The sequence below is a fragment of the Odocoileus virginianus genome, chromosome 27 (assembly GCF_023699985.2).
Source record: "Odocoileus virginianus isolate 20LAN1187 ecotype Illinois chromosome 27, Ovbor_1.2, whole genome shotgun sequence".
Classification (NCBI taxonomy): domain Eukaryota; kingdom Metazoa; phylum Chordata; class Mammalia; order Artiodactyla; family Cervidae; genus Odocoileus; species Odocoileus virginianus.
Window position 1 is genome coordinate 43,331,928 of NC_069700.1, and position 27,362 is coordinate 43,359,289.

General features: G+C 45.2%; 1 protein-coding gene across 1 annotated transcript; it reads right to left on the reverse strand.

The window, feature by feature from the left end:
* Positions 1–1,113: 1,113 nt before the first annotated feature.
* Positions 1,114–13,815, reverse strand: MUC21 (mucin 21, cell surface associated). The gene is made up of 4 exons (XM_020908925.2): positions 13,603–13,815; positions 5,316–5,439; positions 1,609–2,927; positions 1,114–1,247 (listed from the first exon to the last, which is right to left on the reverse strand). The coding sequence occupies exons 2-4, from the start codon at positions 5,377–5,379 to the stop codon at positions 1,140–1,142; spliced, it is 1,491 nt and encodes a 496-aa protein (XP_020764584.2). The 5' UTR covers positions 5,380–5,439; positions 13,603–13,815; the 3' UTR covers positions 1,114–1,139.
* Positions 13,816–27,362: the final 13,547 nt, after the last annotated feature.

The following is a 27,362-nucleotide window of genomic DNA, read 5'->3' on the forward strand; positions in this document are numbered from 1 at the left end:
CTCTGGTTTGCTGACACTTGAGAAACCCAGTGAGTGGTGGAAGGCAGAGCAGTTCCCACTGCTGTGAGTTGGGGTGAACCCACCAAAAACCTGCTAGTTCTTTCCTGAGGACTCTGTCCCAGGTGGAAGCCCTGTTACTGCCTCATGGATTCAGAGCCACTAGCCTTTTTCAACACAGCTCTTATCTGTCTTCCAAGACCTGTAGGATCAGGTAACCTTCTATCCTAGACCTTGGAAGGGGCATGTGCAGCCCCTGTGGAAGGGGAATTCATGAGAATCTTGGCTTTACCCCAGGTGTTCCTGCCGTGAGCCTCTTGGTAATGTCAGGAATTCTTTCCCTCAATAAAAATAGGAAGCACTTTCTCTCTGCTTCCAAAAGCAGCACTCTCAAGAGTGAAAGTATCAACTAGCACCTTTACTCTGACAAGTAATCCAAGTCAGGAGCAAGTGTAAATGGCATGGATACTGCGACTTTGAGTGACGCCGCCCTGCCCACAGGAAACCACTGCCTGTCATGCTCTGGGTTCTGCATGTGCTATAATGTAATCTCTATGAACCGCAGGCCTAATCCCATGAGCCTGTAAGATCCTGGCAGCTGCCCTCCTTTCTCGTCTCTCCCAATTCAGTTCCGTCAGTCTGGGAGAGTCTTGCAGACATAGGGTTCCTGCTTTGGGCAAAAAGGATTAGAAAAAGGGGACAGATATGAATGAGGTGTCCAAATTTTACCGTGGAGATTCTGAATGCAAAGTGGATTCCAGCATGGGGTTCTTTCATACAACCGGGAGATTCAACTCAGCGCAGCAGATATCCACTCATGTGCACACACAAGTTCTGTGATTTAATTTCATGTGTTTATTTCTTAGCTTAAAGACCAACAGAGTTTCTTTCCAACATCTAGTAAAAGCAAGAGAGAAAGAGGAAGTGTCTTCCCCAAGCCTGGCAGAGACCCAAATGAAGCTGGGAGGGGGCTCCTGGGGACGAATGAAAGGACACTCAGATCTCTGGTCCCCCAGGCTGGCTTTCTCTCTGAGGAATGTGGCTCCGTGGCTTCAGCAGCCACTCAGAACCCACTGTGACTTTCTCTCATCTCCATGGTTCCTGAGGATATGGGTCTGTTCCAGGGCCTGGCAGGGCTCCACCTAGGCCTGTGATGGGCTCCGTGATTCCCTCCAGGGCCCCGGCCGAGGTTGGGGCCATGGGGGTGGTAGACAGCTGTCAAGGACACTTCTCATGGACAGGGAGTTTCTCTAGAAAAAGAAGGCAGAATCCTTTCAGAATTGGGTCCCCCACCCCCAGCAAGCCTTCACCAGGGATACTTGCTGGAATCTTCTCCCCCTTTAAACCATCTCCCTCACATGGTAGTTCTTTCACCAGTCTTTACAGTCTTTATTTCTTCTTTTGCCCTCCTGCCCCAAAAGTCAATCGTTTCCTCTGCACATTGATTGGTTCCTCTGTTTCTAACTTTCTGTTTCTCTTTAAAACCTTTCTCCTGATCTTTCTTTCCTCCCTACTCACCCCTAACTTGATGGTCCTACTATTCACACTTCATTTCCTTATGTTCCTGCTACTCCTTCCCCCCAGGCACTTTTCTATGTATTAGGCACTCACCACGCAGAAGAAGAGCCCAACAAAGAATCCCATGACCACTACAACTGAGACCAGAGTGATAAGGAAGATTTCCCATGGCTTCAGGGACCCAGTGGGCTTCACTTCCTCCACTGGAGTTCCAGCACTTGTGCTACTTTTGTTAGACGTTGTGTGTGTTCCAGTTGTAAAAGGTGTATCAGAGCCTCCTGTGATTGCACTGGATCCAGTTTTGGAGGATGTGCTGGCCCCTCCAGAGATCACGCTGGATCCAGGGTCAGAGGTTGTGCTGGCCCCTCCAGAGGTCACACTGGATCCAGTACTGGAGGCTGTGCTGGACCCTTCAGAGGTCACGCTGGATCCAGTACTGGAGGTTGTGCTGGCCCCTCCAGAGGTCATGCTGGATCCAGGGTCAGAGGTTGTGCTGGCCCCTCCAGAGGTCACACTGGATCCAGTACTGGAAGTTGTGGTGGCCCCTCCAGAGGTCACGCTGGATCCAGTACTGGAGGTTGTGGTGGCCCCTCCAGAAGTCATGCTGGATCCAGTGTCAGAGGCTGTGCTGGACCCTCCAGAGGTCACGCTGGATCCAATACTGGAGGTTGTGCTGGCCCCTCCAGAGGTCATGCTGGATCCAGTGTCAGAGGTAGTGCTGGTCCTTCCAGAAGTCATGCTGGATCCAGTACTGGAAGTTGTGGTGGCCCCTCCAGAGGTCATGCTGGATCGAGTACTAGAGGTTGTCCTGGCCCCTCCAAAAGTCACGCTGGATCCAGTGTCAGAGGCTGTGCTGGACCCTCCAGAGGTCACGCTGGATCCAGCACTGGAGGTTGTGCTGTCCCCTCCAGAGGTCACGCTGGATTCAGTACTGGAGGTTGAGCTGGCCCCTCTAGAGGTCATGCTGGATCCAGTGTCAGAGGTAGTGCTGGTCCTTCCAGAAGTCACGCTGGATCCAGTACTGGAAGTTGTGGTGGCCCCTCCAGAGGTCACGCTGGATCCAGTACTGGAGGTTGTGGTGGCCCCTCCAGAAGTCACGCTGGATCCAGTGTCAGAGGCTGTGCTGGACCCTCCAGAAGTCACACTGGCTTCAGTACTGGAGGTTGTGCTGGACCCTCCAGAAGTCATGCTGGATTCAGTACTGGAGGTTGAGCTGGATCCACTGGAGGTCCCTTGGGATCCAGCATTAGTGGCTGTGCTAGGACTACCATGGATCGTGCTGGATGCAGTGTTCGAGGCTATACTAGTCTCACTGGAGGTTGCACTGGATCCAGTAGGGGCTGTAGTGGGTTCACTGGAAGTTGGGCTGGATTCATTGTTGACAGTTGTACTAGTATTACTGGAGGTTATGCCTAATGATAATTATAAATGATGACATATATTGAGCATTTATACCTTCTGCTCAACGCCTGGTTAAATTCATTACCTGGATAATTCTATTTAATGTTTCACTACAGCCCAATGAAATAGATATTATTATTATCAACAGCTAAGATGAAAAAATTGAGGCTTAGAAATGTCGACACTTGCCCAAGTTTATACAGCTAGTAAGTAGAAGAACAGGAATTTGAACCCAGGCTATTGAATCTACATTTTTAACCACCAAACTAGGTCATCCTCCACATCCACCTCTAAAACCAGGGTTACATGACCTAATTTCACTGAGAATGAGCTTATTCCATCAACTACTGTACAATATTTAACACAGATAAAAAGTATTATAAAGGAATTGTAGAACCCAGGTGAAATGTATATATTGGCTAATTCATTTTTAAATTGGTATAACTTCTTTCTTGAAAAATATTTCTGAGTGTTATTCAGAAACCATCTGTATCAGAATTATCTGGGAAGCTTGCTGAAAATAAAGATTTCTAGGCAAACCACACCAGACTAAATGAATCAGAATCTGAGATGGGACTAGGTATCTGGGTGATTATATATGTATTCAAGTTCCAGGAGCTCCTGATCACAAGGCAAAGATTGGAAAAGAACAAGTTATATGTAGCTGAAATATAAAAGATCTCCCAGGATTAAGGTCTGCAAATCAAAATCTACAGGTACAGGGAAGTATTTCCACCTTCCTGAAGGCTCAAGTGGAGTTAAGTTTGTGCCTGTTTTTTGCCTCTCACTACCTTGAAGGACAAAGACACTCAGGCTCCCCACATAAAATTTATCTCATTTCTAGTTCATTTTACTACTAACTTGGACATGAGTGCCTATCACCTCAGCCCACACAGGTGTGTTTTTACCTCAGGCTTATTTGAACTAACATAGAACTAGAAAGAAAGAAAGCGCTAAATTGTGTCTGACTCTTGGAATCCCATGAACTATAGCCTGCCAGGCTCCTCTGTCCATGGGATTCTCCAGCAAGCATACTGGAGTGGGTTGCCATTTCCTTCTCCAGGGGAACTTCCCAACCCAGGAATTGAACCCAGGTCTCCTGCACTGCAGGTAGACGTTTTATGTACTGAGCTATATAATATACGATTAGAACTTAGCTCTCTTTGGGGAAAGCCCCGCTCCCCACTGAAGTCTGCAATGGAGTACAAATTGGAGTTAAGATCAGAATCAGAAGTAAAACTAAATAAGAAACTGGGATGAGGACTTCCTTGTGGTCCAGTGGTTGAGAGTGTGCCTGCCAATGCAGGGGCACAGGTTCGATCCCTGGTCTGCAATGATTCCAGGTGCCACAGGGCAACTAAGCCCACTTACCACAACTAAGCCCATGTACCGCAACTTCTGAAGCCTGCATACTCCAGAGCCCTCAAGCCGCAGCAAGATAAGCTACCACAATGAGAATCCTGAGCAGAGCAACTAGAGAGTAGCCCTCACTTGCTATAACTAGAGAAAGCCTGCTCACAGCAAGGAAGACCCAGCACAGCCAAAAACAAATACATACATAAGGTATAATTTTAAAAAAGAAACTGAGATAAACAAGAGTAGGGGTGACATGTAAAAGAGGAAATGGCTTTGATCTGAGAAGTTTTGAAGAACAGAATAGGTGCATCAAAATTCTACGAGGGCTAATTTTGATTCAAAATGATGAATTCTCAGGGAGTTCCCTGATGTCTAGTGGTTAGGATTCAGCACTTTCACTGGCAAATGGCTCAGGTTCATTCCCTGTTTGGGGAACTGAGATCCTGCAAGCCATGTGGCACAGCCAAAATAAAAATTAAAGGATTCTCTAAGAAGTCATGCTTCCTAGTTGCACAATAGAAGATGGTCCAAGGAGTGTTTAATAGAGTGTCAGAAGTGTGGAACAGAGTAGGAGTTAGTTTTGACTCTTAAATCCTTTTCTCCTTGGTCTGAGGCTGACTTAGGCTGACTGGGGAATCAGGGTTAAGGACAGGAGAAAAATTAAGTCTATAGAATATAGAAGAGGGATATTTTTAAATAAGTCAATTCTTCTTGTTATTAATATTTAGCCCTCTAGCCATATCTCATGGATTATTGCCATTTTATAGATGCATAAACTGAGGCACAGAGCAGCTAACTAACCTAAAGTGCATAGATAACAGATGGAGCCATGATTCAAGCACTGACAACTGGACACCAAAGTCCACAGTTCTAAGCACTGTGCTTGACTGCCTCCTAGGTGATACCTTATTACACTGAAGTGACTAGAGTGAAATGACCCTCAGTCTATGGAGGAAAACCAGAGCTGTTCCTAATGGTGATCATCATCTCCCATAATCTCTCAAAAGTTCACAGACCACCCACCTTTAAAGAAAAGCACTCACCATGTTGTAATAGTAGGAGATGCAACAGTAAGCAATACTTAAGGCGAATGTTTCTTTTCTGCATCTTGATCTTCCTCTTCCTGGCTGGTAAACAAGGTGCTTGGATCCCAGATGTGGCCAAGACCTAGAAGGCAAAGAATAGTATCTTGAGAAAGGAGAGTTCAAGGTGAAGAGATAAAGGCTGGAGCTTCCAAGAGCTTAGGTCTTCTAAATATATGTTCTTGGAAAGAATCTTGAGCTTGAGTGGTGGGAGATGAGATGCCTAGGCTATTTAAGCTTTCTTCGCACGATGTTGTTGCCTCTTTCTTTATCATGGATAAGCTGCAGGGGCCTTTATAGCTTCAAATAGGTTGGGGAGGAGTTGGGAAATCGACCTGTTTTTCAACCAACTATGAGCAAGTAACAAAACAATACTGAGTCTGGGAAGGAATAGACTGGGGGGTCAAGAGGAAGGTGAGAAGGAGAATGATATGATCACAGTAGGCAGGGCATTGGGCTGGGTTTGAGCAGGAAGTAGGATTGGATAAAGAAATCAAGATTGTCAGAGTGGAAGGGACCCACCCTTGAGGCAAAAACGGGGTCAGAAACCTGTTCCAGTTCACGACTTTGTATCCTAGTCGCGAAGTGCTGTGTGTTTGTTTTAGCATGAAAGAAACCCTAACAGACTGAGCTGAAGGGGCAGGACCCCACATCTCCGAATCAAAAAAATATGAGACTTCAAAGAGAGTAGTAACTAGGGATCTGGGCTCCTGGGATACAGGCAGAAGACAGATGGTGCATTGCTGAGTATGCAGTAGGCACTCAACAATGCAAAATGACTGAACAGGGAAAGAGAGACCCATGGGCAATGTAGTTATCTTTGGGGTCTCTAAGGCATGGGGGATGAGGGTGGGAGAGACTGTTGAATATGCAGAAACAAACTACTTGTCATATTCATAGCAGGTGAAGGGGTGATATAGGCCCTCCCTTTTAAAAATTTTATTGAAGTATAGTTGACTTACAATGTTGTGTTAATTTCTGCTGTAAAGTGATTCAGTTACACAGCTATATAGATTCTTTTTCATACTCTTTTTCACTATGATTTAATATAGTTTCTTGGCCTATACAGTAAGACCTTGTTCTTTATCCATCCTATGTAGAATAGTTACTATCTGCTAATCCCAAACTCCCAATCTTTCCCTCCCCACCCCCAAGGGCCGCCTTTTGAACCATAGGGGTTCCCTTCTTGTTTGTCTTCAGAGTAATTCACAGGAGCTTTTCCTTCCTGGGACCCTTCAAATGTTCCTTCTCATCAGCCTTAATGAAGCATCTCCCAGGAGGGTATAGCATGGGAACCACATCAGGAGACCTCAACTCTGTTGGGGGAGGGAGATACATGGTCCAGGTTCCTTAGGAACTTCGAGCTGGGTGTGGACGCAGATCCAGCAGGAGAAAGGACATGCAGTTGGCTAAATGAGCAGGACTGTAGCAATGCAAATGAGTGGAGGGTTTGAGGAGTTCACGGAGAAGACTTCTTGGGGCCAGGGCAAGGGGGTGAGGTTGATGGGAGTTCCAGGGCTGTCCGCAAGATCAAAGTCAACTGTCTCCATTCCCTGTCAGTGAGGAGAAGCTTCATGGAAGAGGAGACATCTCGGGTAGTTTATTTATAGGTGAACGGGCATCTTTAACATGTCAGATCTGCTACAAAGAAGCTGGCAAGCAGGAGGTGGCTGGAAACATGAAGGTGCTTGGAATAATTGAGTCTGAGAGTCAGAAGGGAAGAGTGTGCTGGGAAAGGCTTGCATGCACGCCTGGATGGTTTCTGAGGCTGAGGTGTGAGGTGCCAGTCAGGAATGGGTGGGTTTCTGGACCCCCAGTAATCCTGTCCTGTGGCCAGAAAGCCAATAGCACTCTAAGAAAGAAAACTTCTTCCCTCTAGAATTATTTGGAGGAGGAGGTCATGAATTCAATTCCAGATTTCACCTTTTAGAGTTTTCCTAAAAGACATGCATACTTATCAGTCTAAATGTAATTAATATCTTTATGCTCCTTCAAACAATATAAGGACCTTGGAACACTTTCATTCTTATTACATCTTATTATGTCTCCCAACCCATACTCTTACATTATCAAGTATGTTAAATCTATATTGTTTGTTTTTTTTTAACTTCACAAGAGATTATTGCTTACACACCATAAGAATATAGTCACACAGTTGACCTTTGTTGGCAAAGTAATGTCTCTGCTTTTTAATACACTGTCTACGTTTGTCATAGCTTTTCTTCCAAGGAGCACGTCAGTTCAGTCGCTCAGTCATGTCCAACGCTTTGTGACCCCATGGACTGCAGCACGCCAGGCTTCCTGTCCATCACCAGCCCAAGAGTTTGCTCAAACTCATATCCATCATGTCGGTGATGCCATCCAACCATCTCATTCTCTGTCATCCCCTTCTCCTCCTGCCTTCAATCTTTCCCAGCATCAGGGTTTTTTCAAATGAGTCAGTTCTTCGCATCAGGTGGACAAACTATTGGAGTTTCAGCTTCAGCATCAGTGCTTCCAATGAATATTCAGGACTGATTTCCTTTAGGATTGACTGGTTGGATCTCCTTGCAGCCCAAGGGACTCTTCAAGACTCTTCTCCAACACCATAGTTCAAAAGCATCAGTTCTTTGGCGCTCAGCTTTCTTTATAGTCCAAATCTCACATCCATACATGACAATGGGAAAAACCATAGCTTGGACTAGATGGGCCTTTTTTGGCAAAGTAAGGTCTCTGCTTTTTAATATGCTGTCTAGGTTGGTCATAGCTTTTCTTCCAAGGAGCAAGTGTCTTTTAATTTCATGGCTGCAGTCACCATCTGCAGTGATTTTGGAGCCCAAGAAAATAAAGTCTGTCACTGTTTCCATTGTTTCCCCATCTATTTGCCATGAAGTGATGGGACCGGATGCCATGATCTTAATTTTCTGAATGTTGAGTTGTAAGCCAGCTTCTTCACTCTCCTCTTTCACTTTCATCAAGAGCTCTTTAGTTCCTCTTCACTTTCTGCCATAAGGGTGGTATCATCTGCATATCTGAGGTTATTGATATTTCTCCCAGCAATCTTGATCCCAGCTTGTGCTTCATCCAGCCTGGCATTTCTCATGATGTACTCTGCATATAAGTTAAATAAGCAGGGTGACAATATACAGCCTTGACGTGCTTCTTTCCCAATTTGGAACCAGTCTGTTTTTCCATGTCTGGTTCTAACTGTTGTTTCTTGACCTGCATACAGATTTCTCAGGAGGCAGGTAAGGTGGTCTGGTATTCCTATGTCTTGAATTTTCCACAGTTTATTGCGATCTACACAAAGGCTTTGGCATAGGCAATAAAGCAGAAGTAGATGTTTTTCTGGAATTCTCTTGGTTTTTCGATTACCCAGTGGATGTTGGCAATTCGATCTCTGATTCCTCTGCCTTTTCTAAATCCAACTTGAACTCACCATTCATAAACTGTTGAAGCCTGGCTTGGAGAATTTTGAGCTTTACTTTGCTAGAGTGTGAGATGAGTGCAATTGTGCAGTAGTGTGAACATTCTTTGGCATTGCCTTTTTTTGGGATTGAAAGGAAAACTGACCTTTTCCAGTCCTGTGGCCACCACTGAGTTTTCCAAATTTGCTGACATATTGAGTGCAGTGCTTTAACAGCATCATTTTTAGGATTTGAAATAGCTCAATTGGAATTCTATCACCTCCACTAGTTTTGCTCATAGTGATGCTTCCTAAGGCCCACTTGATTTCAAAAATGTTTTTTTTAATTTCATGGCTGCAGTCACCATCTTTCATTGATTTTGGAGCCCAAGAAAATAAAGTCTGTCACTGTTTCCATTGTTTCCCCGTCTATTTGCCATGAAGTGATGGGACAAGATGCCATGATCTTAGTTTTCTGGTTGTTGAGTTGTAAGCCAGCTTCTTCACTTTTCTCTTTCACTTTCATCAAGAGCTCTTTAGTTCCTCTTCACTTTCTGTCATAAGGGTGGTGTCATCTGCAAGTCTGAGGTTATTGATGTTTCTCCTGGCAATCTTGATTCCAGCTTGTGCTTAATCCAGCCTGGCATTTCACATGATGTATTTTGCATATAAGTTAAATAAGGCATATATATATGCCATTATCTAATATAATGGTATATAGTCACACAGCTACAGTAAGCTGCAAGAGAGTCTGGGAAATATAGTCCTTTGCTGGGTGGACATGTGCTCAGCTAAAACTTGAGAATTCTATTGTCAAAGATGGAGAGTGGATATTAGTAGACAACCATAAAGCTATGACAATACTTAGGATTTTTTGTGGATCTGATCCTGCTATTTGTTTTGTTTTGTTTTGTTGCTGGCTTTCACTTGTGGTACCTCATTAGTGCTTTGAGATTTATGACTATAAATTTATTTTTCTTGCGTTATTATGTGTGTAAGTCCTTTGAAACCCGAAATGAGTTCTGACTCTCCACAGTAAATTTGCATGTTTTTGCCAAGCATAGGGAGGTAATACCACTTGAAGATTCCTTTAAATTAAATCATAGGCTTGAGTTCTTTTGAATTATCAAGTTTGCATGATTTGGGGCTGCAAACCATGTAAAGTATTGTGTACAAATTGTTTCTCAAAAGGTATTTCCCCATCCTTCCTTCCTCTGCATTGATTTTAGAGGCAGACGATTTTGCTCACATTTCCTTAGAGGAACAGTGGGTTAGTTTTTACACTCTCCCTGAAGGTTTCAATTTTATGTGACGGTCTATGTAGAGAGTCCTTACTTGGGTCAGTCTGACTGAGGCTGTGCTACCGGAAGCTTAAGTTCACTGGTTGGGCAAACGTTGGCTTGAGTATTCCCCTTGCTCCTTAGGTTCCTACTTTAACTTTAGTCTTTCCTTTTAGCATTCCTTATTGTCCTGCTGAGTCACTGATACATCTAAGGAGAAGTTTTAGTCCACCACCTTTAGTTTTTCAATGTATTTTAAGTCAAGGCTGGGAGCCCATTTTAGAGCCAGACATTTAAGTTTTCACTGGATTGTTCTGAGAAATAAGTGATGATGTATTTAAAGGCAAAGCACAGTGTTTGGTGGAGGTTTCCCTGGTGGCTCTTTACTGCTCAGCGGGAAAGAATCCGCCTGCCAATGCAGGAGACGCGGGTTTGACCCCTGGGTCAGGAAGATCCCCTGGAGAAAGAAATGGCAACCCACTCCAGTATTCTTGCAGGGAAATTCCATGGGCGGAGAAGCTGGGCAGGTTACTGTCCATGGGGTGGCAAAAGAGTTGCACATGACTTAGCGACTAAACAACAACAATATTTTGTACATAATAAGCAAGCAATAATAAAGGACAAAGGAAAAGCATAGATATATAGATGCTAAGTGTATTTTGAGATTTTAATTGTAGCACATGGCAGTGATTTTCTCCTTACTTGTCATATAGCATTTGGAAAAGACAAAGTGGGGAGTGAGAATCTCCCCCAAAATAAAGGAGACCTGGAGGATATGAGTAGGTCAAAGGTGGCTTTCTGTCTACCCAGTTTGTATGATTTGGAGCTACAAACCCAAACGAAGAATGTCATGCAATTACAAATTTTCAGGGGAGGTTTTTAACTCCTTCCACTCAGTGGCAAGTTTAGAGACAAACATTTGTGTCAATCGCCAATACGCAAAGTGAGCAATACAATTTCATTCTATTTAACCACAACACTGAGGCTTTAACCCTTTTAGGTCTCAGCTTTCTTTAGAGTCTCCTGTTAGACTCCACACCTTATGTAGGTCCTGGACTTTGTTTTCTGTACCTTACGTGCAAAGAAACTGTGAAAAGGTAAATTTAAACACAAATATGATAAATGCCTTCAATATGAAGGTTGGTTCAAAGCTTTCTTCAGCCTCTCTGAGTCTCCGCATTCTCTTGGTTGCTGATCTAAACATTACTTACTATCTACCCAGCTGATTGATAGTTTCTACCCAGGTGACTGACACATTTACAAAGATTTTTTTCAATATTTTATCCAGCAATGTTTGTTGCTTTCATTAAGAGGGGTGGTTAATGCATCCTGTCCACTAGTAGAAAAGTAGAAGTTCTCAAAAGATTGTTTTGAGATTACAATTTCAAACTTGTTAAATGATAGTACATTTAAAGTTACCTAGTACAGTGCTAAGCACATAGTAAGCACTCAGTAACAAAGGGGAAAAGGAGGGGAAAGAAAGAATGCTCAAACAGGTAAACGAAAAATAAGTCATCTTGCCACCAGAAATACGAGTTGGTGTGTTTTTTTAAACTGTAATAATGTTATCCTTCTTCCTGCCAGTCACATTGTGTCCTGAGGAAATAAAAAACAATTCCAAATTGAAAAGGGCACAGGTGATTACTTGTGCATTACTAAAGCAGAGAAATTGTTGCATGGTTGGTCACTGTGACTTCTTAAGAGGTTCTGAACTATGGTGAAGCCTTTGGAAGTATCTTAATTTGAGCTCATGTCCAAATATGATGAGGCTGCAGGTCTCCTCCAGAACACTCTGTGTTTCTGGCTGTTCTGCCTCTGTGACCTCTGTCTTTTCTCTGGCTCTTGTTTTTTGTTTTTTTACCTTGCTCATGACCATCTCCATGGCCAGTTCTCTGAAGACCATTGGAAGCCCATCTCGACCCATTTTATAATCACTCCCCTCTCTTCTATAACCCCCTTCTTCTGCAATATTTCCTTTTCCAAAGCCTCCCTCATATCCAGTCTATGTCCACACTCCCCCTTCCTCTTAGTTTTCCTTAGTGGCCTTGTCTGTGATCCACTTTATGTCCCTCGTCATGGCTCCCTCTATGTCTTTGACTCCCTCCAGGATTCATGCCATAACCACCTCCTTCGTGGTTGTTCTTCAGTTGCTCAGTCGTGTCCAACTCTTTGCAACCTCATGGACGGCAGCATGCCAGGCTTCCCTGTCCTTCATCAATTCGTGGCACTCTCCATGGCCTACCCTGTATCTAAAGCCTATGCTCCTCCATGAACTAGTTCATTTTCTAGGCCATGGAACATTCCAGAGCCCAATCCTGAGTCAAGGTCCAGACCAATGCCACTTCTGTGGTCATGGAGGTTGTAAATGCCTCTTTTTCATCAGGGAAATAGAAATGTCCTTCTAGGGGCTTCCCTGGCGGCTCAGTGGTAAGGAATCCACCTGCCAAAGCAAGAGACACAGGTTCGATCACTGATCGGAGAAGATCCCATATTCTGCGGCGCGTCTAAGCCCATGCCTACAACTATGGAGCCTGTGCACTAGAGCCCAGATGCTGCAACTACTGAAGTCCGTGCATCCTACTAGATTCTGTGCTTCACAAGAGAAGCCCGAGCAACACAACTGGAGAGTAGCCCCTGATCTCCACAACTAGAGCAAAGCCCACACAGCAACAAAGACCCAGCACAGCCAAAAATAAATAAATAAAATTATTTTTAAAATTCTTATAAAGGAGAAAATTATATAATTAAAGTTAAATCTTTTTCTTTCAGATCTTTAAAACTTGGATTGCCAAAAATCACAATTTTCTCTTTTTATCCATTCTTTGTGTGTGTCTCTCTTCCTCTTATTTATTTATTTATTTTTTCAGCATCTCTGAGAAAACAGCCTTCCTGATTACTGCACTTACATATTCTCTATGTAAATGCTACAATCATTGCTCTCTATCTTGGCAAATCCACAGCCAAGAGTAGAGTCTCCCACAAATAGGGAGGCTTTCATTGTGTTTATCAACCAAGAAAGTCACATGTTGATGAGGGCAGGTAAAAACAAGAAGCTTATGAGAGTTCATAAATTAGAAGTCAGAATAATACTTAGTTGGTTGGGCAGGTATTGACAGGAAGTAGACACCAGAAACTACTCAGATGTTAGGAATGTTCACTATTTTGAATGGGTTGGTGGTTATTCGGGTACGTACACATTTTTAAAGTAATTAAGGTGTACACTTGAGATCTGTGCACTTCTTGTAGGTTATACTTCAATTATTTTTTAAGATAAAGGAAGGCCTATTAAGAACTAAAAGTTGAAGAACCAGCTTTAAACACCGAGGCTAAGAGCACAGACTCTCCTGTGAAGCAGACTTGGGTTAGAGCCCCAGTTCTGTCACCACCTCGCCCTGTGATCTTCAACAAGCACCTTCAGTCTCTGACTCCAGTGTCTAGCCTGTAAAATGGAATAATAAGAGTACAAACCCCAAAGGTGAGTAAGCAGAATTAAGGAGAAACAATGCTTTCTTGTACTTTAGACCAGGACCTCGCACCTAGTACACAGTTAATAAAGTACTAGTTATTATTGTTACATCTTTACCTTAAACAATTAGAGGATCGTTCATGGCTAGTAAGTCACATTTTGTTCTCCCCACTGGGAGGGATCAGAGAATCTGAAATAAGAAATGCAAGTATGTTGATTATAAATTATGCCAGCCATTTGTGGCTGGTGTGTGGATTTTTCATTTATTTATTGTGTATTTATTCTGGCTTATCCTACATACGTTGAAGTATACTTCAGGAGTATATACTGCCAAAAAAGGAAAGTGTATATATATGTATATATTTTTTTTTAATTTTTTGTCTGCACTGGGTATTTGTTGAGGTGTATGGGCTTCTCTATAGTTGTGGCTCATGGGCTTATAATAGTTGCCCTGTGGCATGTGGGATCTTAGTTCCTCAACCAGGGATCAAACCCACATCTCCTGCATTGGAAGGTAGATTCTTAATTACTGGACCACCAGAGAAGTCCCTAGAAAGTATAAATATATTTTTAAAAAATAAAACAAGAGGGATATATTAGAGGGTTAAGACTAGGATGGAGAATAGAATGCAGAAATTCTTTCTGCCACTGGCATGTGGCTGTCACTCTTGTCCCACCCCCAGAGAATTGTAGGGGGCTTTAGGCCTCCAAATAGGTCAGCTCTCAAAGCTCAGAAGCCTCCTCTATACAAGAACGGGTGTTTCCGGGGCTCTGTCCTTGCTAAGGGCATTTTCTTGTTATTCTCCCTTAGTGTGTTCAACTTATTTGTGTAAGACATAGTTTTGGCGAGGCAGAAAAGGAAAGACGACCTCAACAGAAGTAGGTTACCTTTATTCAGGCAAGGAAGGGAGACAGTTGGCCTAACGACCAGGCTGAGCGCCGCCGAAAGGGATCAGGGAGGCTTCATACTTATAGGGAGGTTTGTGGAAGCGATAAGGGAAACGTCAATCAGGCGGGCTATTTTGAGTATTCTTTTGTTGAGATGACACTTGTAGTTGGGCAGGGGGTGATAAGTCTTCTGGGCGGGTGGAGGGGGTGGTAGGTTTCCGGACAGGGGGTGATAAGTCCCAGATAGATGCAACTGGCCCGGAGCATCAGGATGGAACTAAAGTTATGCTTTGTTTTCTCCGAAGTTAGATGATTCAGCAAAGGGCCTTTGAGACTGTTGTTCTCTTTTCTAGGCCCAAAAGACTCCTTCAATTTGAGGTGTGCTAAGAGGTACCCCTGGTGGCTCAGACGGTAAAGAATCTGCCTTGCAGTGCAGGAGACCCACGTTTAAAGCCTGTGTCGGGAAGATCCCCTGGAGGAGGGCATGGCAACCCACTGCAGTATTCTTGTCTGGGAAATCCCCCGGACAGAGGAGCCTGGTGGGCTACAGTCCTTGGGGTCACAAAGAGTCAGACATGACAAGAGTGTCTAACATACACACACACAAGAGGCACCCACAAAAGTGAATTTCTTTTCACTTGGGTAAAATCATAAAAAGAGGAGAAAAGAGCCCCTTACTCTCATCCTGGGAATTAGCATGTGGGGATATCTATGATAGTGAAAAATCTGTTGGGGGCCAAATGTTCATCCCTTTCTAAAGATCCCCTTTTTTAGTGCATAGTTCTAGCTTTTTTTTTTTTTTTTTTTTTTACTGCTAAATGTTATTTTATTTACAGTCACATTCTTGGATGGGTGTGTTCAACATGAATGGCAGCCACACTTGAGGATCTACCTGGGAGTACCAAAATGAAAATCACAGCCAGACATCACCTTAAAATTACTGGGATTCAGGACGTAGGGAAGATGTTTTGAATTTATAGTGCTTCATACTCCATTCTAGACTTACACCCAGATCTGTGCATAAAGGTCAGGTCACATCAGTTATTAAAATATTAAAATTCTTCTCTATCAGTTGATAAATAACCACTGTACACAGCCCCCTGAGCAAAGTCCCTCCAATCAAAGACCTTCCCTCAGGACCCCAGGACTTGCCACAATCAGATGAAAGAAATAACCCTGACACAGTAAGATTCTTCTTAGGCTCTGCACCAAAACCAAGGCCTGTGCCATTCTGCTGGTAAATATTTTAAATTTTGTTCCTGAAATGAGAAATGGAGAACCTGAGTGGACTGGATTTTAGATAAGATCAATTTAAGAAATGCCCCTTTTTATATGTGCTTTGGATCCTTTACAAAATCATAGTGGAAGACAGACTCTATTATGAGTCTACTGTCTCATTACAGGATTCATGTGATAAATTTCTTGATTTCTTTGAGAGTGCCTTTTTTCTGGAAATGCAATTTGCTTCTCAGGAAATCTCTTGTGTCTTTAGTTTGGCAGACGGAATACATTACAGTGTAGTCTTTTTGCTTTGTCTTTTAGGAATTACAGAATTAAAATTAACACTCAGTTTTAGTTCCAGCTATTTTTTTTAAAAAAAGATATGCTTTCCTTTGTCCTCGCCTCTATCCACACCACACAGACTCACGTACTTACCTCTCTTGTGCCCCCACTTCACTTTGTTTTCTTTTTTTCTACTTCTTGCTATATAATCTATCATTTATATTTTCTGTTTTGCTCCCTTGTGTGGCCTTTGTATTAAGTCATGTGAGAAAGTAAAAATCTGATGGAGAAGGTAACAAGTCTATCTTACAGTTCACCAGGCTGGGATGACAATGTAGATCAAACGAGATGCAAAGATCACTGAAATTATTTTTCCCAAGGATATGCTGCAGCTGTGAAGCATCAAAACAGCCCCCTTCTTTGAAAGACTTACTCACTTTCGATGATTTTGTCAATGAAAAATTTAGTTTTGTGAAATCATAGACTATCGCAAATTTGCCATTTGAAATTTTATCAGTAAGAAGGAAATAGCCCATTCTTATCTGGAGAATCTAAGTTACTCTGCCATAGAAAAGCAGCCTGGAATTTCTACCACCAGGGGAGATGAGACTTTCTGAATAACATTCCAGGTCTCTTGTAACTTTGTAGTTTCCATAGAAACCGGGTCTACTTCACAGTCTCCAGTTGCTGTGGATCCTTGTACACACAGTTCTGCTTTGTTCTAAGCTTATTAAAACTGCTTCATTTAGCTTGCACCCAAACTCCATGCTTTCCTCAACACTACAGTGCCTCTTCCTTAGTTGATAAGAAGCTCTTTAGTCCCTCTAGTGTACAGTCTCCTTTGGTGCAACAAGCCAATAAATCTGACTTAGTGAGAATACAAGTTTGCTCCTGCTGTACTGGTGTTGATGAGGCTAGCATTTGTGTGCCTTGCCACACACTGCTTTCTAGTTCTGAATATCTTACTGGTCCCAGCTCTATTATTCCATTCCCATTCATGATCCATCTTCTAGGTGGGTCCCCTCATCTCCATGCACAGTAATTCACCAGACAAAACTCAGTCCTGCGTTTGTCCAACTCAGCCAGGGCTGCAACCAGAGAATGAGGATGATGCCTCAGGGCTGCAAATATCCACTTGGTTGAAGCACATGTGTTGGCATATGGATCACACTAACTGTGTCTGTGCCCGTGCCGACAGGGCTTGTTTCAAGGGAGATGGTGCTGGTTCCAGGACTGGTGGTTGGCTCATGGGGACATCCTGTCCTGGGGGTCCTAGTCCCTGCCACTGTGGTGGTGGATGATGCTCCAATAATGGATGTGCCCAGGCCAGAGGTATATGGGGCATCAGGGTTATCCCAGGGATGTGGAGTTCTCTCCAGGCGCTAGGGTGACAGAGATGCGGGTATCTGGGTTCTGTTGCAGGGATCCTAGTGCCTAGGAAATAGATTACCCAACATGATGCACTTGTAGTGGAGAAAATTAATGGAGAGGCAGGTGTACTTAGAGCAGAGGTTGACTCTAACACAACTGTGGTGCTGGTTGGAGGGGAGGTGTTGTGGTGGGAAGAGAGACAGTAGAAAGTGATTCTCCCGAGGCCACAGTCCCCAAATAGAGATGAGTGTCTTACAGAAGAGGAGGTAGAATACGTGCATGGATGGTACTGAGGATGGTGGAGGCATCCATGGCTGATGGAGAAGTGGGAGATCTATTCAATTATGGAAGTGGCCACCCACAGAGAAGAGGGTGTGCGGGGATAAAAGGAACAGGGTCTGATACTCTTGTGATCTAGTCACTGGGTATAAGGATAGTGCTGGAGGACGAGATGACAGAATAAGATTTACCCAGGGATGAGGCAATGGTCGTGACTTGGAGCAGAGGTGATATAATTGAACACAGTCATGGTGATCAAGAAAGTCGAGCTGAGTGTGCTCCAAATAGATGTGGAAGAACCTGACCCACATGAAGAAGATGGTGACCCCAGGGACTGGGGCGGGAGGAGGGGGGACTCAGACAAGGAGGGAGGACCTGATACAGAAGAGGCATTAGAGATGGTGGTGTCCGCAGCAATGTTGTGTTTAGATGAGAAGTGGCTACGCTGATAGAACAGTCTCAGTCACTGGAATAGCAGAAAGTGTCAGAACAAAGTGGGTAGAATCAGTTCCATTATGAGTGCTGATGGCAAGTGCAGAGATGGGTTTTTTATTTTATAGCAAGTGCCAGAGTATGAAAAAAAAAAAAACTAGTTTTGGTCTTGGACTAGAACAAGGTTGGCAAACTCTTCCTATAAAGAGCTAGATGGTAGATTTTTAGGCTATTTGGTCACAGTCTCTGTCACAATTATGCAAAGTAACTGGAAAGCAGCTATAGATGTAAACAAATAGGTGTGGCTGTGTTCCAGCACTTTATTTAGAAGACAAATAACAAGCAAGATTTGACTTGTGAAGTATCCTTTGCATCCCCTGGACCAATACCAATACTCAGTATTTTGAGGTGGCCACAGTAGTTTCAGAGGCCTGGGTGGGCACAGACTCCACAGGGGTTCCTGAGGCTATGGTAGAAGTGATGGTGGGTGTTCTCAAAGCCTGTGGTGGGTTCATTGGTGGAGACCGTGATGGGCACAGATGCCAGCATGGAGGCTGTGGTGGTCTCAATGGGCACTGTGGTAGCTGTGGAGGGCACAGAGGTTTTAGTGGAGACTGCTGTGGTATCAGAGGCTGTGTAAGCAGCTGTCCTCCTCAGGGTTGGGGGCGGAGGCCATGGTGCCCTTAGATGTTGTGGTCCTGATGGTGGAGGCTATGGTGGACACGAACGTTGTTGCTGGGGCCCAGTAGTCTCTGAGACTTTGGAGGAGGCCTGGGTGGATTCAGAGATGACAATAGAGGGTGCCGGAACTTCCCCGGTGGTCCAGTGGTTAAGACTCTAGCGCTTTCAGCACAAGAGGCTGGGGTTCGATCCCTGGTCAGGGCACTAAAATTCCACAGCTTTCCTACACAGCCAAAAACCAAGTCATGGGCGTGTCGTGGGCACAGATGTTACCTAGAGGTTGTGGGGCTCTCAGAGACTGTGGCTGAGGCCAGGAGAGGGGACTCGCCTGAAACAGCCCCCCTGCCCGCCTTCTCCCTGGTCAGAGGGGCTTCCGGGTGGTTGGAGGGCATCGGCCGGAGCCCACCAGGCCGGGCGTTCAGCTGGGGGAAGCCAGGGTGGTGAATCTACAGTGAGGGACTGTCGCCCTCTGGTGCCGCCCTCCGCCAGACGGTGAGCCGGATTCGGGTTCCGCAGCCGCAGGTCAAGTGGGGCCTCCAGGGACGGAGGGCCGCGTCCCCGCCTGGGGCACCCAGTGCCCGGGCTGCTCAGGCTCCCCCTCTGCTCTCGCACCCGGAGCCCCCTCCAGCCCTTGGGGTCTTGGGCGCCCCCGGCCAGGTCAGTGCTCTCCTCTCCCCCGGACTGGGGCCTCCGGGAGCGGGGGACAGCGATAAGCCGGTGAGCCGGGAGCCGATTCCTTGGCTTGCCACTCACTCCGTAAGTAATTTTTCCTAACCCGAGCCCAGCTCCAGAGCTTGTTAAAGGACTTGTCCTTAGATTTCCAAGTGATCATTATCCTGGAAGAGACAAGTGGGAAGGGAGACATTCAAGGCCGCGCCCTGCGGCTCAGAGTCCCTGTTTGCTTTGGGGAGATGAAGAACCTCCCCCACTCCCCCAAACGGGCGCCCTTTGACCCCGAGTGCTCCATTTTGGTACCTTGAGGGGGAGGCATTGGTCGGGTTGGCTGTTTTGCTTTGTTTTGTTTGAGTTCTTTGATTAGGGTCCCGGCTGGGAAAATTCAGTGTTTAAGAGTCTGGGGTTAGAGGTATCTGCTTTCCTCCCAGGGTGGGTGACCTCCTGTCCTGGCAGCTGTCACGTGATCAGTCACCATCTGCCAAGAGTCTGGAACCCTAGCTGCCTCCTCCCTTTTTCCTACAGCACCCCAGCCTTCTCTGGGAACCAGGCATCCCTCTCTGGCTCCAGGCTCTCTCTAGGCACACATGTTGGGGCTCCCTCTGCACCTGGCTTGCCTGCTTTTCAGAACCCACGTTACGGATCTGCAGCAGGAGATGCAGAGAGCTCCTCGGGCCTGAGGGCCCTCCCAGCCCAGAGCTGGGTCTTGGCAGATGACCCAGTGACAGGAGGATCCAGACCAGGACTGGTGTCCGTGATGGCCTTCCAGCCTCCCACAAAGGGGGTTGCCAAAAAGCTGCCCACGACCCTGCTGCTTGATTCTGGACTGAGTCAAGGTTGGAAGGCCTTTGGCAAACTAGAGAGCCTTTCTCTTGCCTTTCTCTTTCACTCTTGCCTATCCTCTTCTAGCAAGGGTGAGACTCAAGGCTGCATGGATGGTGGGCAGGTGTTCTGTTGGGACCTACGTCTGGACACAGAATGATTTTAAAGCAGGGCTGCTGTCTTAATGAGTACCGGACGTGGCAGATGTACATAAATTTGGGCTTAATTCATTGGAGTCTTATTTTATTTCGTGTAGTACTGCCTTGTGATAACTCTTATTGAATTACTTAATTCCTACTTTCCTGTTTTGGTGTCTCAGATGAGAGCAATGTCTTATACTTCTTTGTAATCCTCAACAGAATGTATAATAGGTACTTAGAAATACTTGCTTACTAATCCATTTTCTCCTCATTTTGTCACCATGCAAATGAGCCAAGCATGAAGTCAGACTGACTCTTCTCCAGGAATGAGCCATTTTAGGAGCAATGGAAATTTAGCCTTCTCTTCCTCACACTCCAAAGAATCCTTGACTTCTAGCCACTCCTGCTCAAGGTTCTCTGCAAGGTCACAGCTAAAGCCAGGAACATGTCAGGACTTTCTCCCAACTGATAGTCCAGTAATTATTATGCTTTACTTTATAACTATTTTACATTTTATTATAGAAAGACCAATGGATAGAAAGAAGCTATCTGTCATCAGCTGATTCTCCTTCTGCCCAATCAGTAATAGATGAAAGAGCTTTAATAAATTGGAGAGAAAAACACAGACAAAATGTCTGTAAGGAGAATTGGGGTGAAGGTGTGAGGAGAGAGGATAGGGGCAATAGAGAAGATGGGTGACTCCTACAGGAAAAAGCCAAGACTTTGGGGCTTTAGGGGAAGAGATAGGAAAATGAATGATGAGTGGGAAACACTGTCAGGGAAGGCCTGGGGTGGAGATCTATGGAAGAGACTGCAGGCCAAACAAAAATCCCTCCCTGCGTGCCCACCCACAACCCAGCAACAGGATGCCCACTGTAGAATTTAGAAAAACTAAGGGATTCAGAAGGAAGAGGGATGAGCCATCTCTGTGGGAGCTATCATTCTGTGGGGTGATCTTTCCTGGAATTTTTCTGAGAATGTAAAGGGTGGAGAAGGAAATACTCTTTTCTTCTCAGATCTTTTTTTTATTAAAAAAAAAAGTCAAGGGCCCTGGGAACTGAGAGACAAACCTGTCCACACACAAACTCTGAGTGAGAGGTGGAAATAACATAGGTTGGTCCTGAAACCCAGAGGCTCTGTCTTTTGACTCCCCCTGCCTATAATCCTGACTTGGTCAGGTCTGGAGCATTGCTTTCTAAGGCTCCCCACCTGTGCTGCCCCTCCCAGGACTCAGAGTCCTATATTGATCTCCACCCCATACATCCATCAAACACCTTTTCGTTTTCAGATCATCATCTTCTTCAGAGAACACTCGCTTGTGTTATTCATTCTTTCTTTTCTATACCCCAACCTCACATCCTTTTTGCTTATCACCTTGCGCCTTGACTGGTTTAAATAAGCACAGCAGTTGAAGTGTTAGCGTTTTAACTCTCAGTTCTTTGCCCTTCTTGGAGTCCAGGAAATAGGAACTGTGGGTCCCACTTGTGGGACTCACAGTTGTGGGTCCCTGTTATATGGGTCTCATCCAGGAAAGGGATAGGTCATGGAAAAGCTGGGGGTGAGCAACTTCTGAATGATCATCGTGGGCCAGGGGTCTGGGATGGGCCGAGAGTCTGTTGCTCCATCAGGTAAACTGGGTAGGAATTGGAGCCCCCAACATTCTCCAAGTCATTAATCTCAGTGTTCTGGATCAGTGTACGGCGTGTTCGAGCCAAGTAGCAGGCCTGTGATTGAGAGGAGAAAAGAGAAGTGAGTACCATCTGCCATGCCATTTGCTTTTATCAACACCCATAACTCAGGTCCTTGATTCTGTTCTCCCTGACTTTGGACCTTTGACTCGCTCCTTTCCCAAGATTCCATTCAAACCGTAATCCTTATTCCAGTCCTAGATTCAGTATAGAATTCCAGACTTCATTTCCAGTTTCCTCTTCTGTCCTATTTTCTTTATCCGAATGTCGCCTATTCTCACCCCCAGACTGTCTCCAACCCCTACATTTTCCCTGCTTCACAGCTGTTTTTTCTCAGTCACTGCTTGCTTCCCAATTCCATTTTTCATGTCCCATGCATCTATTTTTTTTCTCCATTGTTTCCACCCTCTATTATCTTTTCCCACATCATGCCACTTTTCCTCGACTTATCATTCCCTCCAGTTCTGATCCGTAACATCATCTCAGCTCCCTGTTCCATGGATTCACCCCCTGGGCATTACTCTCTCTTACCAGGACAATCAGGCCTATGAACACCAGAAGGAGAATCACACTCAACAGGATCACGACCACTATGGCCCATGCGGGGAAGGAATCACTCCCTTCTGTTTCTCCCTCATGGACACCTCCTTGTAACTCATCTTTGTTCTGCTGTGAATGGCTCTTGTTGTTGGGGACTTCTGACACAATCAACCTTGTGGATGTAACGGAACCAGTGGGTACACGCTGAGAAGCCTCAGTGTTACTGGTACAAGGAGATGTAGTGCTGATAGATGCGTCTCCTGTGACCTTCACTGGAGGTCTTATGTTCTCTGTGGCTGCTGTGTTCTCATGGCCCGATGTGATCTTTTCTCCGTGTCCTGTGGGGCCTCCAAAGGTTTCAGTGGTCCTCTGATGGTTTGATGTGGTCTTTCCTTCGTGTTCTGTCGACTTTTCTGAGGCTCTAGTGGCCCTCTCATTGTCCCCTGTGGTCTTTCCTTCATGTTCCGTGGACTTTTCTGGGGTTCCTGTGGTCCTCTCATGGCCCCCTGTGGTTGATTGCTTGCCGTCAAACCCTTTTCCTGGTTTTTGTGTTGTCTTTTCAGTAGTCTTGTTTGAGGTGGTACTTGATGTGACAACTTTGGCTGGTTCACTTGTCACTGTTGATCTGCTTGTTGTGCTCTTAAGACAAGTGATCTTCTTTTTGCTGGATACTGTAGTTGTAAGTCTTTCGCTATCTGACCGTTTATCTGTTTTAGCGGTGGCATTAGATTCAGAAGCATATTTATTCTCAATTCCTTGTTTGCTGGAGTTCTGTTCAGAAGCAGGAGGAGCAACTTGAGTTGTGGAGCTTTGGGAGTTGTTTACAGTGTGGTGAGCCAGCTTGCAGCGGTGCGTGGTAGTGCATCGATGCTTTGGCTTATGGGTTTCTGTAGATGTCAGGGGGTCTGGAGAGCTGTGTTCTGAATGAAGGGCTATGTGGTTAGAGGGGGTAATGGAAACAGGGGCTGAAGTCAGAGAGAACAAATGATCAGATGTGGAGGATTCGCCACTTTTCCGGGGTTCTTGAAGTGTGGCAGCACCTGTGAAGGGAGAGAGGCAAATAAGAAACTTCCTCCATGCTCTTCCCTGCTTCCCTTCTTATGTCATCTGTAGGGCTCCTTTTGTTATCCCAGATGTGTCTCCCCAGCCAATCTCTTTGGAACACCCTGCTATCTAATTCCCGTTCTCACCTCCAGTCTCTGGACCTCTGTGTGTGGCTGTGCTTTCAGCAGGAATGCCGCCTGTCTCCTCTCCACCTCAGCTCCTCACTCCTCAATTTTGATCTTCCTAGCTTTATGGCCTTTTTCCTAATCTTTCTAAGCAAATAAGCTCCAACTTCATCTCAGTGCCCAAAAAATTCTGTTAGTTACTCTTTCCTGCTACCTTCAGTGTGACATGCCAGTCGTTTGTGTGACTGTCAACTTCTACCCGGGCTTCCCAGGTGGCACAGTGGTAAAGAACCCAGCTGCCAATACAGGACATGCAAGAGACACGGGTTCAATCCCTGGGTCGGGCAGATCCCCTGGAGAGGGAAATGGCAACCCACTCCAGTATTCTTGCCTGGAAAATTCCATGGACAGAGAAGCCTGGTGGGCTACAGTCCAGGAGTTGAGTAGAGTTGGACACAACTGAGTGAGCTTACAACCTCTACCCCTGTCCAGTTTATCACATTGTAAGATTTTGAGAGGAATTATTGACTGGTGTTTTGCTTCACCAGTGTTGCACTAGAGTTCATATACTTATGGAATAGAGTTGTCTTTCCACGGCAGAGCTGAGTGGAAAGGGAGTAAATGTCCTAATCTCCATCTTTCCATAATAGTCCAGCTCCATTCCATTTGTAACTGTGTGAGAGACTAAGAAAGACTTCTAGCAAAACCTCCCACAGTAAGTAGACACCGGTGACTCACGAGAATATAAAAAGAGGGACAGAGGGTGGGTAGAAGAGGGGCTGGGAAACTTTCATTATGGTGATGAAGGTGGATCTGGATCCCAGGAAGCAGAAGATAGGACTCAACCCTTATGGTTCCCCACTGACTCCCCCTTCTCACACACCTGAAGCCCTCTGAGACAGATGAAGGTGGCCCTTTTGAAAGAAAAAGAGATTTACTTGGGAGTCCTAGGAGGTGTGAATGAGGCAGCTGGATTGGCAGGGACCGAGTATGTTTAAGGACAGGGTGTGAACCCCATCAGTGAACAGATATGGGCCTTAACTCTGTGGACGAACAACCAATGGAGACAGAGGAGATGTCTCTGATATCTAACCAGGAGAGTAAGGGCCAGGAGAGCACTGAGGAGTGAGAGATAGCGTCGTTACATAACTGAGCTTTCTAGGCTCTGTTAGCTCAAGGAGGCAACCAGAACCTGGACGCACTCCCAATCACAGGAAACCACAATCCACCCACCCGCCTGCTGACTGCTTAGGAGGGCTGATGGTCGAGGAACTCAGTCCTTGAAAGAAATATGGGTGGACAAGAAAGGGTCAAGAGTAGGAAGGAAGCCCAAGTCCCTTGATGGGATTTGAGGTTGGGGGGAGAGAGGAGGGCTGAACCATCAGGCCCTCTCTTCACTGGCTGGAGTCATTCTCCGACTTTCTTGGCAGCAATACTGATCATGTGTGTGTATGTATGTGCTCAGTCACTCAACTGTGTCCAATTCTTTGCCACTCCATGGACTGTAGCTGGCCAGGTTCCTCTGTCCTTGGGATTCTCCAGGCAAGAATGCTGGAGTAGGTTACCATGCCCTCTTCCAGGGGATCTTCCTGACCCAGGGATCGAACCCATGTCTCCTGTGGTCCCTACATTGGCAGGAGGGTTCTTTACCACTGAAGCACAAGGGAAACCCATGGCTATCATTTATTGGGACCCTTCTTGGGGCCAGGCACTCTGCCAGTTGCCTCATAGCCATTCTTTCTGGGTTGTCTTCTAAGGTAATTGATCTCCCAGCTCCCCACAGGCATCTCAGAAACTGTCAAAGTCCCTGTTTTACAGCAAAGAAACTCGAGTTTCTTGGAGAAATGATAACTTGCACACAATGGTGACTTGGCCACGGCAATGGCCAACCTTTCTGGAACACTTACAGGCAGGTCTTATGAAGGAGGACATGTATTAACCCATTTACTTCTCACAGCAACTTTTTGAGATTGAGAATTTATTATCCTCTCCTTTTTATAGATGAGGAAACAGGTTAAGAGAGGTTAAGCAATCTCCCCAAGGACACTCAGCAGATAAGAGGTTGAGCCAGAACTGGAACACATATTCTGGGCTCCCAGGCCAAGGCTTTTACTGGTGAAGACCACACTCAGTTCAGTTCAGTTCAGTTGCTCAGTCATGTCCAACTCTTTGCAATCCCATGGACTGCTGCATGCCAGGCCTCCCTGTCCATCACCAACTCCTGCAGTTTACTCAAACTTATGTCCATTGAGTCAGTGATATAGCACAAAAGTCAGCCCAGTCTCTTGGGGAAGAAAGAACACTGACATTGGTGGGATCCCTGAAAGATGCTGTTCACATACTTGCTCATTTAATCTTCACCATGAACTTGTGAGGCAAGTATATGATCTTATTATTTTACAGGTGAGAAAAGGGAGTTCAAAGAGGGTGAGTAATTGGCAAAGATAGGCTTTTCACTACACCGCAGATGCTTTTAAGTGTGATAAGGGATGACTAAATATCCATGGAGTGAAGAAATAGGCAGACAGGCAGTTCAGAACAGCCAATTCCACTGGCCTTAAGGAGTCAGAGGACAGGATGGAGTCCAGGCACTATCCCTCACTAGCTTTGCATCTTCACTCAGGCCACTTAAATGCTCTGAAGGCTCATGTCCTGAACAGTAAATAACAATGTCAACCTACCAGTTTAGTGTGAAGACTAGGAAGTATGGAGCACTGAAGATTCTGAAGTGTAGAAGACTCTTTAAAGTAGTAGTCTTTGAAATTGTAGTCTTTGAAACAATCTCAGCCTTGCCTGTTTTTCTCTTGGTAGTAAGGGAAGCCTGAGCCTGTGGCCTTGCCCTCCAGCCTTCTACAGCCCCAGGCGTCTCTCCTACCTGCCCTGGTTTCTACACCTCTGTGCCTACCTTGACCACACCTTCAAAATGGCAGCCCTCCACATTCCTGAGCTGCTTCCCGTTTTATCAACATAGCACTCATCACCTTCTAATGTATAGTAAGTGCAGTTTAATTCCCCCAGTGGCAGGGACTTTTATGTGTTTTATTCATCACTATGTCTCTAGCCTAGAACAATGTCTGGGCCATAGGAGGCACTTCATAAATATTTGTTGAATAGATAAATGAGGGAATTTTTTAAGACTGATGAAAACTTTTCAGAACCCATGCCAATAGCTTTTCATTATGCGTATTGAGTAAAAAAAAAAAAACACATAATTGTGACCTCCAAAAGTTGGGAGACTAAGGGTTAACTTCTGCTGTGTTAAGTAATGGAGCCCTGAGATGAAAAGATGTTGAAAGAAGACCTCTCACTCACCAGTTTTGGGATATCGCTTATTTATCCACAGTAGCCACATAGTCAATAACTAGACCTAGATAACTAGATTTTAGAATTCCAGATTTACATCACATAGCTGTGGAACTATTGATCATAAAATCTGGAGCTGAAGCTCAAGGTAACCCATGGTCCTGAGTCTTGAGGCAAATCAGTGACTAAACCTCCGGGTTGAGATGACTGTGTCTTCTGCGCAGTAGGTCTACCATTGGTAGCAACTTGCTTTTCCTAGGAAATTTTCACCATGAGATATTCATTTTGCAGACTATAAAAATGATTTGAAGAGAACTGTTTTGGTCCCTGAGGTATAGACAAAGATGAAAACCTGGCTTTAGCACAAGACACTGGAGGTAGATACTCAG